Source organism: Tiliqua scincoides, chromosome 4 (genome assembly GCF_035046505.1).
Source record: "Tiliqua scincoides isolate rTilSci1 chromosome 4, rTilSci1.hap2, whole genome shotgun sequence".
NCBI lineage: Eukaryota > Metazoa > Chordata > Lepidosauria > Squamata > Scincidae > Tiliqua > Tiliqua scincoides.
The window spans coordinates 190,271,631-190,286,218 of record NC_089824.1 but is presented as its reverse complement, the minus strand read 5'-3'; the positions used below and the strand labels follow the sequence as shown (position 1 = coordinate 190,286,218).

Below are 14,588 nucleotides of genomic sequence, written 5' to 3'. Positions count from 1 at the left end.
CAAGGTCCCCATCAGATTTCTGGTCTGGAGGACGATAGCACACCCCCAGTATTACATCGCTGCTCAAGCCTGGTAATTTAACCCACAGAGATTCTACGGTGGAGTCGGACCCACCTTCAATCTCTACTTTGCTGGATTCTATCCCTTCCTTAACATAAAGGGCCACCCCACCTCCAACACGCCCCTGCCTGTCCCTCCTGTAGAGTTTATAGCCCGGGATTGCGGTATCCCACTGATTCTCCGCATTCCACCAGGTTTCCGTTATGCCCACTATGTCAATATTTTCCCTTGTCACCAGACATTCCAGTTCTCCCACCTTTGCTCGTAGACTTCGGGCATTCGCATAAAAGCAATTATACACGGAATGCCCCAGGATGGGCTGCTTATTCTAACTGTTGTATGGTTATTTCAACAGAACCGTTGTCCATGTCCTGTTCCTCGGAAGAGTTTCTCCTCTGTATCGCAAAAGGAGGAGTGGCTAACAATTTATAACTTGTATGTGTCTGTCATCAGACTTGGTACTTAGTCTGGTCAATCTCTTCCTTTCATTCACTCCCCTCTCCCACCCTTTGTTCTCCTAATTATCAGCACTCTAGGGGACTAAAATAATGGGGTCCTAACAACCTGTAAGCTGAAAGGCACTTAATGATGAACACAAAATTCATGCCTAGCAAAACTAGTTTTTAACTGAATCCCATACAGCTGCAATTTGGTTCATTCAATGTTAATAATATTCTGAAGAAGAGGGGAAAGGAGCAGTGAGGAAAACTTTTCTAATATGCATTAATAACAGCATAATAAAAATATATGCATCATAACAAAGCATCATGCTACAGTATTAGGCATTAAATGAATGACTCAGAGTGCAATTCAAACAAGGCCTGCTGCTAGTGCAGTGATTGCTGCACTGGCCAAGAGTGTTGCAAACATGCCATAAAGCATGTTTACGGCACCTGTAGAGTGAGCAGCACCTGCCGGAAGGCCTATGCTGCCCTGCCAACACTGCATCCAGATGAATGGCCACCAGTGGAGGCAAGTATTGCACTGGCTGGCATGTTAGATCAAAGGCAGGCATTTCTGGGCAGGGGAAGGAGGAACAGGGGAGCAGATCAGGCCCAGGAAGTGGGGTGGGGATCCACAGAGCAGGCCCCATTTCTCTACACAAGAGGCCTTAAATCATTGGTTTAGGTGCAGCTGAGACAGTCTGGAAAGGTTAGAAAAATTATCATGAATGTTCTCACACACTTACATAGAATAATTAGTGAACAAAACAATTCAAGAACAATCAGAACAAATGTTTTTTTTTAATTTTAAGATTCATACTTACAAGCATACTCTAACACAATGTTTTCTAAGCAGTTCCTTTTCCAGAATGCTCAAAATTTACTCTATAGCACCACTAGCATCTTCTAGGTCAAGTTTAGTATGAAGTTTCAAGTTGGAGCAGTAAAAATTAGTTCATATGAACCATTAAATCATGATTAATAAAAAATTTCACACCAGACTTTTATTCTGTAACATTATAAATTTAATGCTGTCATGACATTTCATAAGGCAACACACATCTTGGTTGAAATCCTCATTGCTATGGGGCTACATTTTATAAAAAGCTTAATATTTAGATCCTGTGGCACTTAAGAATTTTCTTTTCACAACAAATTAGTAAAGCACAAATACAATGAAGTCCTATCAATACACCACCAACTATTCCTCAGCTTCATTTCCCTTGAAATCACAGTTCTAATGTTTGGTACTGAAAGTAACCTCTGATGTAGACTAATCTTGGGATTAAAATTAAAATCTATTAAATCTATGTATTAAAATCCTGGGAAATTGAAAACACCCAACATTGATTAGATGCTTATGAAAGGAAGTAAGACACAAAATATTTACAACTATATAAACTAGTAATATAAACAATAGTAACATTGTATGGCTCTTATCTTTAATTTTATTATTTGATGTGTTTTTAAAGAGTGGTCCTATGCACTACAGTTGAAATGTTAACTTTCCCATATTTCAACAAAGTACAGTACTTCTAATCAAACTGATTCTTTATAAACATTTCAGTTGAATTTTTGCTTGGCACACATGTTCAATGATAGAATATAAAATGTAAGTTCCTATGACTACATAATAATCTTATGTACAGGCCCATCTAATTTGATAAAGCTTACACTCTGTGTAGATACTACACAAAATATGCTTTTCAGGGAAAAATAAGTATATTAATAGGAATTTAAGAGCCTAGCTGTAAGTTACAGTTGCCCATGGGAAGCAGCAGGCTCCAACCATTTGGAATCCCAAAGAACTTCCTTCCTCAATGATCCTAACAGGCAGAGAAAGAGAGAGCAGCTTGAAGTTCTGGCTCCCCCTCAGCTTTCTCTGTAACTCAAAGAAGTAGGAAAAGCTTCTTTGCCTGAAAAAGGACTCATCCTCTTGCTGCCCCTTTTCTCTCAGTAGGAAGAAATTTAAGAAGTACTTAAATTACAGAAGTCCATGACTCCTCCGTTAAGCACTATATAATTAAAAACAAAAACAAACCAAAAACTAGCTAGCAATAAGGCAACCCCACATTCTCCCCAAGCAGGGTGCTTTTCCTACTCCTGACTCCCTACAGGTCTCTTTCTTTCCTGGGCATGGAGGAAAAGGCAAGGAGCATGCCAGTGCACTAAGTCACTCTTGCTTTCTATGCTTGTTGGGATGGCTGCAGGAGAGATCCCTGTGAATTTCTAGATAGCTGGAGTTAGCTTAGCTTCTTCCCACATAAGCAGCCCTAACATGTAGTTGGGGTCTAGGTTTAAGCAGAAGCTATGTTAACTGATGTACAGGACAACTTAAAAAGTATAGTGTGATACGCTTTCAATCAGTTTGCACTGTGAGCACTCCCAAAAGCTGAATTCATCATTTCGAGAGGAGAGCAAATCCAAAGACGAGGTAGAAAGAGAACACAAGTTTCCTCAATACGGGCTATGACAGAGAACCAAATACTGCTTCACCTCTGCAACAGTACCATTTACATAAACAAAATCCAGAAACAACCATTCCAAACCTTAATTCAGTTCACGCCCTGATTGGCGCATGTGGGCGTAATCTCCCTGTGGTTATTTATAATTAATTGATGGTTTGTATTGGTGTAGTTTATTTATTTATTTAACTAATTATGTATGTTGTGTGTATGTTGTAGCTCTTTTTCTTTTTGCTATGCCATTAAAGGTTGTTGAAACTGAATTGAATTCAGTTCACACTGTGAAATATATTGCCATTCTATCAGTACCAAGAGTACACCGCTTCTATAGTTATACTCATAGTTCTAATCAAACATTATCCAAGGATTTGATAAGAAGGTGACCCTTCCGCACTCTAAATTAAGGGGAGAAAAACATCTGGTTTTACTGAAGTCATGGTGAATTACCAGAGCTTCCAAACTTACTTGATACTAAAATAATGAATGGAAAACAGTAATTTTTCTGTTTTCACCCTCATACTTGTTTTCACCTCCCATTTTGTGAACTTCACACCAGGACAATTAGTACCATAAAGAATAATTGACCAACTTTTCTCTAACATCCAGTGTTTGTGCAGTCAAATCATTGAACCCTCCATAGTAGGAGTTCTGTCCTACAACTTCGAAAGCAACAAATTGCATTAAGAATGTTAGCTTTCTGCTCCTGGGATTCAAACCAACATCAATAAGGCCATGAACCCTCATAAGCCAAACTGCAGAGCTTAATTTGTCAAATAATTGTCAGAAAATAGATAATTTATCAAAAGGTTCCACTTCTCATATAATAATTTATGTAAAAAAAAAATCATAACAAAAGCAGTACATTTTTATACTCCGATATGCCTACCATAAGGAAAACCAAAAAACTGAGTGGGAGTCTTAAACTACTTGATGCAGATCTGCATAAGTGTTGGTCCTCAGGGTTCTCTAGCTGACCTAATGATTTGCTCTTTCGCTGACAACATCCTGAAGACGTTTAAGTAAAACATCATCATTCTCCTGGCACAACCTCTTTGCTGGCAATTCTGTGTCACTATCAATTGATATTGCTCTCTTCTTAGTTCTCTGTCCTCCTTGTTTTATCATGTTGTTGATTTCCTTCAAACTCTGTCAATTAATAGTAATACAATCAAATATTAGAATAATCAAAAGTCTTCAGCAGTTATTATAAAGGAACTAAACATACTTTATTAGAGGCTAAATTTTCAGAAGGTACCTACGTAAGAAAATGATTTTCCTGTTGTGATTTTATGCAGTAGCTTAACCCACACTCAAGTTTCCAGCACAAAATACTCAATCTTTTCCACTAGTGCTACTAGGCTCTTTCAGAGAAAGTTTAGCAAGGCTGTAGTGAAGCCAGTGATGAAAATCAATGAAATTTTATTTTAAACAAATTTATACCCCACTTTATCTCCCTCACGGCACTCAAAGTGGCTAAAGCCCCTACTTGTTAGAAACAGCATACATCTTACCTTTGAAGGGCTTCCATTAAATCTATATAACAGTGCAGTCTTAGGTGTCAAGCAAGCACCATTCTTATGGGGTGAAACATACACAGAACATGTATGGGATATCCGCCGAGGAGACACAGGCTGCTGTTTAATGCTGGGAAAAGGAGAAAGGGGAGGTGCTTCCACCTTGAAAAGAAAAATTGTACATTTAATATAACAAGTTTGTTATAAGAGTTTCCTTTGCTTTGCAGTCACTGGCAAACACAAGCTAAAAAATAAATGGTTAAGTATATCTGCCTGCATAAACGTACATTTGATCTGTATGATTTTCTAGGCCAGGTATGTTACACTCAGACTGGGTGGAGTCACCCTTTCCTCACCATTAAGGAGATCTCTAGAGACTACAATCTCTGTCATCATTATTTGTCATCAAAAATGCCAATTCACCATCTAATATCCACATGTTGCTTTAAAATATGATCCTGATGTGCAAAAATGGTTGGGCTAATTGAGTATACACTATTACTAAAATTTCTCATTTAAACAAATGTGATATGTGTAATAAATTCAGAATACCTGAAAAGTCTGATCATCAGACAATTTAACCTTTGACTTACCCAATAAACAAGTACTGTATATCTGAGATAGAGATATTGTCAGGATATGAATTTACAAGCCTGAACAGAACAGGACTACAGGTCAACCTGACCAGGTGCCTGTAATTAAGTTGAAAGTGCAAAGTCATGCTGAGTCATCAAAAGCTGATACACTGATGCAATGTAAAATCTGATTGGCTAAATGAAATATAAAGGTGGAGAACCAGGAGCTAGCTTCTGGGGCTGTTTTCTTCCTTCGGTCTGTACCATTTTGGACCGAACTGCTAAGAGACTTCTATGGACTTTTTTTGCTGCTGTGTATATATATATGTTAATTGACTTGGAAATGGCAGCTACTGTGTCTGCATCTTATTTGAACTACGAGGACCAGTGACCTGGAGTGCTGGTATTTTCTTTCTAATCTGCGCACTCTGACAGATATCTTCTCTTAAGGATTTTAAGAATACATCTCAACTGTGAATACATCTTTCACACCCCTCAGAATTTTGCATTGTGTAGTCTTTTACTATACTAAAATTCCAAAAGAGGTTGAAAAGGAACTCTCACCTTGACCTCTATTGAGAGTTTGGCTGGTAGTTCAGCTCACTCTATTTATCCTCCTTGCCATTCACTGACTATGGGTTCCCCTCTCTCTCTTTTGAAGAGGCCATGTCTGTGCAATGTTGGCATATTACAGCATCAGCAGCTGCCTCACTTAAAGGTCTGTAGAACTCTTCTATGGATTATTGTAGCCCCTCAACTCTATGCTTTTGCTTTAGACCACCACAAGGAATTAATAGTATTTAAAATCTAATACTGAAGACAGCTCCACTCTTCCCATGCCACTTTTCAGTCCCCTGAATTCTTCTGAATTGCAGGACAAAGACAAGCTGCCTACAATACACAGGAGATAAAGCAGTACGACTACAGATTTGCAGGTCAGACTGAAGATTTTTCAGGCCAGTTCCTTTCCATGTCCCTGTGTCTGACACCTCCAGTTCTAGGTAAAAAGTCGCCTACATTAGATGAATAGATTTTGTTATGCTGAATTTATGTATATCAATCAGGGAAGGCAACCACATGATTATTACTGCTTTGTTCAAGATGAAGCAAAGTACTATAAAATAGAGTCTTGCTATAAACCAGGGGTGGTCAAGCCGCAGCTCATGAGCAACATGTGGTTTTTTGACATATAATCTGCGGTTTGCAGAAATATATTGATTGAGCTCTTTTTTGCATCACAATTAATATAAAAGTAAATAAAATTTTTTAAAGTTTTATAACTATTTACCACATATAGTGTTCACTGGATTAAAATGTAAGTTTGATGTGAGTAAATATATTTAAGAATTTAAATACTTCTTAAATATTGCAGCTTTCAAATCTAAAGTTTACCATATGTGGTTCTTTTGTTAAGCAAATTTGGCCTCCCCTGTTATAATCCATATTTAGTATGGGTTAAAGATTATGAAATTGAAATTTTGATGGTATTCAAATGAAAAATTCATGCCATCTCATATCAGAGTTAGATATGAGTCCAAATCATGCCCCATTTCTTGAAATAGGAGGAAAGATCCACATACCACATGATCCTGATTGGCAGCATCATATTTCAGTGCAAAGGTTTTCACTCTCCCAACATATATGGTATTGTAAAACTTTATCAGATCTCCTCTCTCCTCCTTTTCCAACTCTCTGGAATTTTCTGGCTTTTCCCTTATAGGTGAACAATTCATCTTCCTGGGAGAGTCTTAATACCAGGAGGGGGGAGGAGTACAGAGGAAGAGAAGAAAAATATGATTTTAAATTTTTTAAAAGTAAATGGAAAATATTGTTTCTAAGAATACTTATATAATGCTTTTCAACAAAAAAGTTCATAAAGCAGTTTACAGTTAATATCAAATAACTAAATGGCTCCCGTTCAAAAAGGGAGCCATTGCTATAAACCAGGAGTCACAATCTAAAAAAACGTAGAACATTTTTCTGAGGGACACAATTGTGTGAGGGACACAATTACCCCGCCTACTAAATATAAGAGGAGCATCAATTGAAAAAGTGCCTAACCAATCTTGCAGAGGCATTTGGTGGGGGATTTCTTGTCTTCCCTAGAAGCCCCCAAAACTACATCCCATTTCATTTCTGAAGATCCCATAACCCTCAAAAACAGGTTTTTAAAAGGCTTGGGGAGGGAGCTGCCGTGGAAAGATCCCCTGCATGAACAGCACTGTGGGTGCAACACTTGGAGTTTCAGAAAGTGACCTTCAATGAAGTGCAATAAATTTCACTTGAAAGAAACAAAAGGAAACCTACCTGTTTTCAGGAAGCTCTAGTACACAAATGGAACTATCTGTGTGTGACTAACAGCCCAATCCTATCCAGGATTGGGCTGCCAGCCAGAGCACATTGCAACAGTGGATCACACATCTGCTGTTACAAAAAGGCTGCCAAAAGCACAGAGAGCACTCTTAATAGTGGCCATAGCGCTCTCCAGCCATCATGGGCTCTTGCCATACCTGCCAGAGCAGGAAACATGGGGTGGACGGGGCGAAACTGGGTGGGGAGGGGGAAGGAACTAGGGACAGGGAGGCTGTGGGAGAGAGTAGTTTCAGTGATGATGGCACATGTCAGATGCTATCCCCTCATTTTGCTGCCTCCCTGCCCCTTTCTTCTCCATTGACTGGTGCCACCTTCAGAACTAGAGCAAGCCCGAGGAGGCCCACTACAAAGTGGGTGGCTTATGGAGGAATAAGAGGAAATATTCCCCTTTCCTCTCCAAAGCTTTCCAATCCACCCCCCCCCCCCGGATATGGCACACTCATTGCATTGGCAGCAGGAGCAGATAGGATTTGAGCCCTAAGGGCATCTTTAGAGCCCCACATTCTTCTGGTCCTGCATCTTTAACAGCAGCCTAATACCCAGAAATTCAGCATATGCAGTTTTTTCTGACACAGAGATGAGTCCTGAGAAGAGCTTCACAGGCTTATTTTGCATGTGTTGGACTGCTGTTTAAGGACACTGAAAGAGGGTCAGTGAAAAGATGGCAAACCTAGTCAATGTGGCATTGCCACAAAACACCCCTCTGCTCTTTAAATTCAGAGGACACTAGCATGGAAAAACTGTAGACAGAGAAGAGGAATTGTCTCATGAACAAGTAAGTAATACTTTAAATAAAGAGATGAAAAGTATGTTGTTTTTGTTAAATATGTTAAATAAAGAGATGAAAAGTTAGTATGTTGTTGTATGTTGGGAACTATTCCCAAGCATTCAACATATTCAATGCTAGTATAGTCCCCTCTGGTGAACACATACTACGTTTATTGCAATATTTAAATATGTATTTTATAGAGTTATGGATTATTGTATTTATGTATACACTATAATATATGCATTATTGATAGTTATCTTGAGAAGTAAGGTACAATGGAAGTTTATATGAAATAAAGAAAAAAACCCTTCATACTGCACATTTTGTATGACTAAATTTAGAATTTTGGTCTATGAACTCCAATAGTCATAACAGGGGCCTGCAAGCACTACCCTGATTAAAATTAGGCAGGTATAGCAGTTTAACATTTTTGACTGCATTTTCCTATTGCACGGCATTGTTTGCAAGCATCACGCTGGTTGTATCTACACTGTACTCTGTCTCAGCACATGTTGTCCTCTCTCTTCCCACCCTGTTATGAGGTAATCTGTTAGAGGTGTGTATTTTAATTCAAAGAATCTTGCCATAATGAATTATATATCCTTCAAATAGTTTTCAATCCTATGATAATCAGATTAAAGTATACCACAGTTAGAGCCATATCCTTTTATCAGATTTCCAGGTATCTAGAAAAAACAAATCAGATTCTAAAAACTGCATGTTCAGAAGAACCTTATCCTGTAAAGCAGTATTCCTCAAACTGTGGGTTGGGACCCACTAGGTGGGTCAAGAGCCAAACAGGTGGGTGCCCATTCATTTTAGTATTTTATTTTTAATATATCAGACTTGATGCTCCCATGGTATGTGACTGCGTTTGGGGAAATGTTACAGATCTGTACTTTGAACAGATTAGTATGTATACGCTTTTAAGAATGGTAATAAATGGAGCTTACTCCTGGGTAAGCGTGGGTAGGATTGCAGTCTAGGATTATTAAAAAATTTTCTGCTTGATGATGTCACTTCCGGTGGATTCCAACAGATTCTAATTCTAAAAAGTGGGTCCCTGTTATAAAAGTTTGTGAACCACTGCTTTGAAGCAGTTCAATAATCTGTTAGAATAACACATTAAGCAACCACCTACCTTCTTCTGACATATCTTCTTGCTTTATATTTAATGCTACATTTGTTGGAGAGCTTTTCAATAAAACACTTCTGTAGACCTACAGCACATGGGAAATAATTTTTGTAACTATTGATGCATTGAGAAAATATGAAAAGATTCTCAAAAGCACATGTGATGTTTAAGTGAGAAACACGGTATTTCAACATAAAGCCCAAGTAAACTGTTTACCTAGAGCTGCGTACATTTGTTTGAAAATCTACTTACATGGCTATTTGCTTGTGGCTGGTTTCTATAGCTTTTCATTATGTCTTGAAAAGTTCTTTCTTCTTTGGACACCTGAAAAAAGGAAGCCAAATAGATTACACTCCTGTACACATGACTCATTCCAAGGGATTTGGGCAGACAGCTCCTAGAAGCCTAGCAGCTTTCTCTTCTTCCATCTGCAGCCCCTTATGCTGCCCAGTAAGCAATTCCTGAAACTTGGGATATTTTATAAACCAGTCAGATTTCTGGAAAATGTGATAGATTCAAGCTGCTGAGAGGAATTGGTGGTGCCCAGGTGTTCTTTAATGAAGAAAACACGCTGAATTCAGAAATTCAGTTTGCCAATTATTATACCGCACGTTTTGGCTACTGTATTAAAAATGGCCACCTTTTTCATAGGTTACTATGGAAGGTGATCATATCTGGGTAGAATTGGTAATAAACATGTGCTCCTTAATAGAAAAAGTGTTGAATTAAAAAATGTGGTTGCCAGATTTGGGCCACGGATCATGACAGCAATAAGGAAAAAGTGATCAATATTTAACACTTTTAGAAAGGCAAACCAATTTCTGTACAAATTGCTTAGCTGGTAGGTTGTCAGGATAGCAAAATACCTATCAATTATTTTGCTGAATGTTGTTCTGTAGAATCGAGTAGCCCCATTGTGTGCCTATTTGCCTTACTCGGGGAAAGATGAAAGTTCCCTTCTCCTGGGGAGGCAGCAGAGGCTGCTTGGGGCATGTTGGATGCAGCAGCAGTCATTTTCGGTGCCACTGCAGTCACAAGCACTAGGCAGCACATCATGTTATTATACAAAATATACAAGAAACACATCACAGAAACACAATATATTTTATCAGAGACAGTGCAACTTTCTTTGTAAAAGCTCAAAATTTGACCAGGACAGAATACATTCACAATTTTCCATGTGGAAGTTCAGTTTTTCTATTAATGCCTGTGGCTCCTTGACCACATTTGCAGCCAAACCATGGGGTATAAATCAGACTATATAGATTTTTAAATTGAGCATGCTTTTTCATTAAGAAACATCTGGTTTTCACAAATCCCCTCCCTTGACCCATCACTTTCTGTTGCTGATTATTAAATGGGGGGGGGGGACGACGGACATTTTCTAAGCTGGCAAACAAAGGGAGAAATCAGCAGGGTGGAAATCTGGCCACCTAGATTTTTTTTAATTCTGTGCATTTTATTCATTAAATAACTGGTTGCCACTAACTTCACCAACTTTTATAGATTTCTGACTAGTCCAGTGATTTTCAACGTTTTTCATCTCATGGCACACTGGCAAGGCACTAAAATGGTCAAGGCACACCATCAGCTTTTTGACAATTGACAAGGCACACTGCGCTGTCAATGGGAGCTCACATTCCCCCAATGGTCCTATTGATAAATGACCTTCTCCCAAATTCCCACAGCACACCTTGGGACCATTCGTGGCACACCAGTGTGCCATGGCACAGTGGTTGAAAATGGCTGGACTAGTCTATTAAGTGCACAATCCAACCAAGTGCAAGGAGCTGCAGTCAGAGGAGGGAAAAAGTTCAGGAGCATCTTGATGCATGCACATTACCTACCTAAGTAGCCCAAAGGAACAATTAACATCCTAACAACAGTATCTATCGTGACAATGTATGTAGCAACACACAATTGATGGGTGCTTTGCACTCAAAAGATTCTCTCAGTTGCATCCCAACTGGAAGAGTTGTGGAGGTATGGCTGTAATGATAGTAAAACTATAGGAACAGTAAGCAGAAATATTTAAAGAAATTACCGTATAAACTCATATGTAAGTCAAAAAATTTATGCCTAAATACTAACCCTGAAAACCTAGGTCAACTTATACAACAATCAATGCAGTAAATAAAGCTTCTAAGAGCAGCTGCCTGGTGAGGTGGGGTGGGACTGGGCTGAGCAGAAGGACAAGGGGGATGGGGAAAAAGGAGTAATTTTACTTACCAGTAATTATTCAGAGGCAGCAACAAAAAAAGGGGTTAGGAAAGGGTTAAATTACCTTTATTAGATGACCTAAGTTACAAGGTTAGGTCAGACATGCAGGATTACAGCATTCAAACAGTATTTAAATATTCAAACAGCTTAAAGACTGAAGATAAGTCCTGAACAGTTAAAATTCCCCTTGCCTCATAGAGGTGAGAAAAACAATGAAAATATATGCCAAAAGGATTAGGAAACTAGTCCTCTGGGAAATCGCTTGGCCTGGACACTTGTTTTGTACAAGGGTCATCATGTCCCTAGAAGATATGCTTATTGGCAGAAATAATGGAATAGGCCCAGTTGTGACATTGCAGGAAGAGGTGAGGTTTTTGAAAGTTTTGCCTAAGTGACAGCTTTATCCAGTACAGGGGCTGTACTCAGGTTGCTTAAGTAAATTGTTGTTCTAAGGCTATTTAAACCTCCCTTGGTTGGGTGGAGTTTTTGACTCGCTCCAGAACTGTATGGAAACAATATTTCTGCTTGTAGTATCTATAATAAAATGTAAAAACTCCAAGGAGAATGCTGCCTTTGATTTTAATCAATAAGTGGTCAGAGCAAGAACCAAATTTATCTCTATCGTAGCCATTTTAAGCTTCATCTCCCAACCGGAAGAAAAGTAAAGGCGCTTATGGGAATTGTAGTCTATGTGAGGGCTGCCACCATGGAAGTGCAACACTGTACTCCTCACAAACTCCCATAAGCACCTTCATCTCTCTTCCTGCTTGGAAAAAAGGTAAAATGGCCCCCCCCCTTTTTCGCTTCTGCTGGCTCAGAACAGTTCCTGGTAAGTCATTTTCAAAAAATTTCACACACCCCTAAGTTTTACCTCCCCCTTAACTTATCTGAGGGTCAAATTCCATGGTTTTTGGCTCAAAAACCGCCCTCGACTTATCTGTAAGATTGATGTATAGGCAAGTGTCTATGGTATGTGCTGTGGTTTCTGGTCTCAAAATACTTTGAAGTCGCCATCAGAGGAGGCTTCTCAGGCAAATTCTTTACACCCTCTCAATTTGATGTGAACAGCAAAATGTTATAAAAAAGAGACTGTTTTCTAAAGCCAAGTATTTCACAAACTGAGTTGGAACCACTAGGTGAGTCACATGCCAATTCTATGTGGGTCCCCATTCATTTCATTGTGTATTTAATTTTTAATATATACAACTTGCTGCTACATCATGATATGCGACTGCATTTGGGGAAATGTCACAATCTGTACTTTTGAACAGGTTACGATATGCTTTTAATAATGACATTAAATGGGACTTACTCCCAGGTAAGTGTTACCTGGGACTTACTCCCAGGATTGCGGCCTCTGGGGTGTTTGAGGAATTTTTTTTAAACAGATGAACACTTGTTTGAGAGGGTTAGGAGGGTGGTTCTTTATTTTAAATAAATTTTTAAACATGCATTTTGTAAACTTTTACTTAATTAATTAATTTGATTTTGTCATATTGGGGTGTTAAAAAATTTCCTTCTTGATGATGTCAGTTCTGGTCATGACATCACCTCCAGGTTAATGACATCACTTCTGGTGGATCCTGACAGATTGTCATTCTAAAAAGTGGGTTCCAGTGCTAAAACATCTGAGAAACACTGCTACAGCCTATTCAAGTACATGTCTATTTTATGCCATTACTAACTGCAAAAAAGCTACATACTTCCCAATTCACTTGACAGTCAGAAAGGCTGAAATCAGGCAGAACAGTTGTAATAAAAAAAAATTAGTCATATATAGTGAGAAACACTTTGGTATGAGCTGGAACAGGCCTCATAACACTCTGAAAAGAGGTGTTATGGTACAGAAGTGATTAAAGAAACAAAACATATGCTGTGGAAAGGAACTAGCTATGCAAAGACTAATCAGATGACTCTGTATTCTTCAAATTACTAAACACCATATGGTTGTGAAGGCTCGTAGGTTCAAACTACATGTTGGCCAATAAGTACATTATTGGTCCTTGGGTGCTTGGTTCTTTTTCCTAAACAGCAGCTATGGGGATGGGGTGGGTGGTACAAAATTCAGATTGGGAAAAGCGCTTGAGAGGCAGAGGCTTTAATTCTTTGGTCTTGTTATCATCCTTGTCTGGATGTTTCAGTCAGGTCCAGCATGCACTGGGCCCAATTTCAAGGGTACAGCCACTCCCGGCACTGCCATTGTTGGTTTGCACATGGACAACCACATGTCTGTGTGCAAACCACAAAGAAAGGCTGCCAACATCCCCTTTTACCTACAAGTCCCAGTCAAGGGGATCTGAAGAGTCCTTAAGAATTCAGAGCAGCACAAACCAACAAAGCTCTTTGCCCCCTGCTTCTAATTAGCAGCTCAACTTCTTCAGCCTTGAAGAGCCGTACCAGCAGATAGCACACAGGTGGCCTGTTGATAAGCCCTTCCTCACACAAGCACAGCAGGGTACAGCAATTGCCTGCTACCCAAAATGGACTCCAGATCAGAGATCAATTCCTGGTTTTCTTGACAGCATCCTTGCTCCATCTTCCTAGCTGCTATATAGGGAAGGAAAAAAAACCCCATACAAGAGCCTATAACATATTTATCAGAGGGTATAGTTTGGCTTTCACAGTATCAAAGTAGCCAGACTTCGCATAGCAAATACATCAGGGGTGTCAAATATAAGGTGGGGGGGGGGGGCTGGATGCAGCCCCTGTAAGCTTTTTATCTGGCCCTCAGGCTCTCGGCTGCTAAGCAGTGCTGAGGTGTTACTGCTAAAACAGCAGCCCACATGAAAATTGGGTTTTCCCATATCTTGAAATATGATCAAGATTTGAATATTTTCTCCTGCCATTTGCAGTTAATAAGCTTCTATATAACCAAGTGCTGATTTCTGGCTATCAGCTGCTTAATGATGTCACTTTCTACTTAATGACATCACTTCTGGCCCTCAGCAGGCACCCTGAATGCTCACTTCGGCCCTCTGTATGAAACAAGTTTGACACCCCTAGAATATATTTTATAGTAGTAGTGTAGACTAGA

General features: G+C 39.2%; 1 protein-coding gene across 1 annotated transcript in view; it reads right to left on the bottom strand.

Moving 5' to 3' along the window:
- Positions 1–1,419: 1,419 nt before the first annotated feature.
- Positions 1,420–14,588, bottom strand: part of RBL1 (RB transcriptional corepressor like 1) — a 36,497-nt gene continuing 23,328 nt past the window's right edge. Inside the window, exons 17-21 of the mRNA XM_066623235.1 lie at positions 9,587–9,658; positions 9,341–9,419; positions 6,638–6,804; positions 4,480–4,644; positions 1,420–4,114 (exon numbers count right to left, since the gene is read on the bottom strand). Coding sequence (XP_066479332.1) covers positions 3,944–4,114; positions 4,480–4,644; positions 6,638–6,804; positions 9,341–9,419; positions 9,587–9,658 — 654 coding nt within the window. The 3' untranslated portion in view covers positions 1,420–3,943. The remainder of the gene's footprint in view (positions 4,115–4,479; positions 4,645–6,637; positions 6,805–9,340; positions 9,420–9,586; positions 9,659–14,588) is intronic.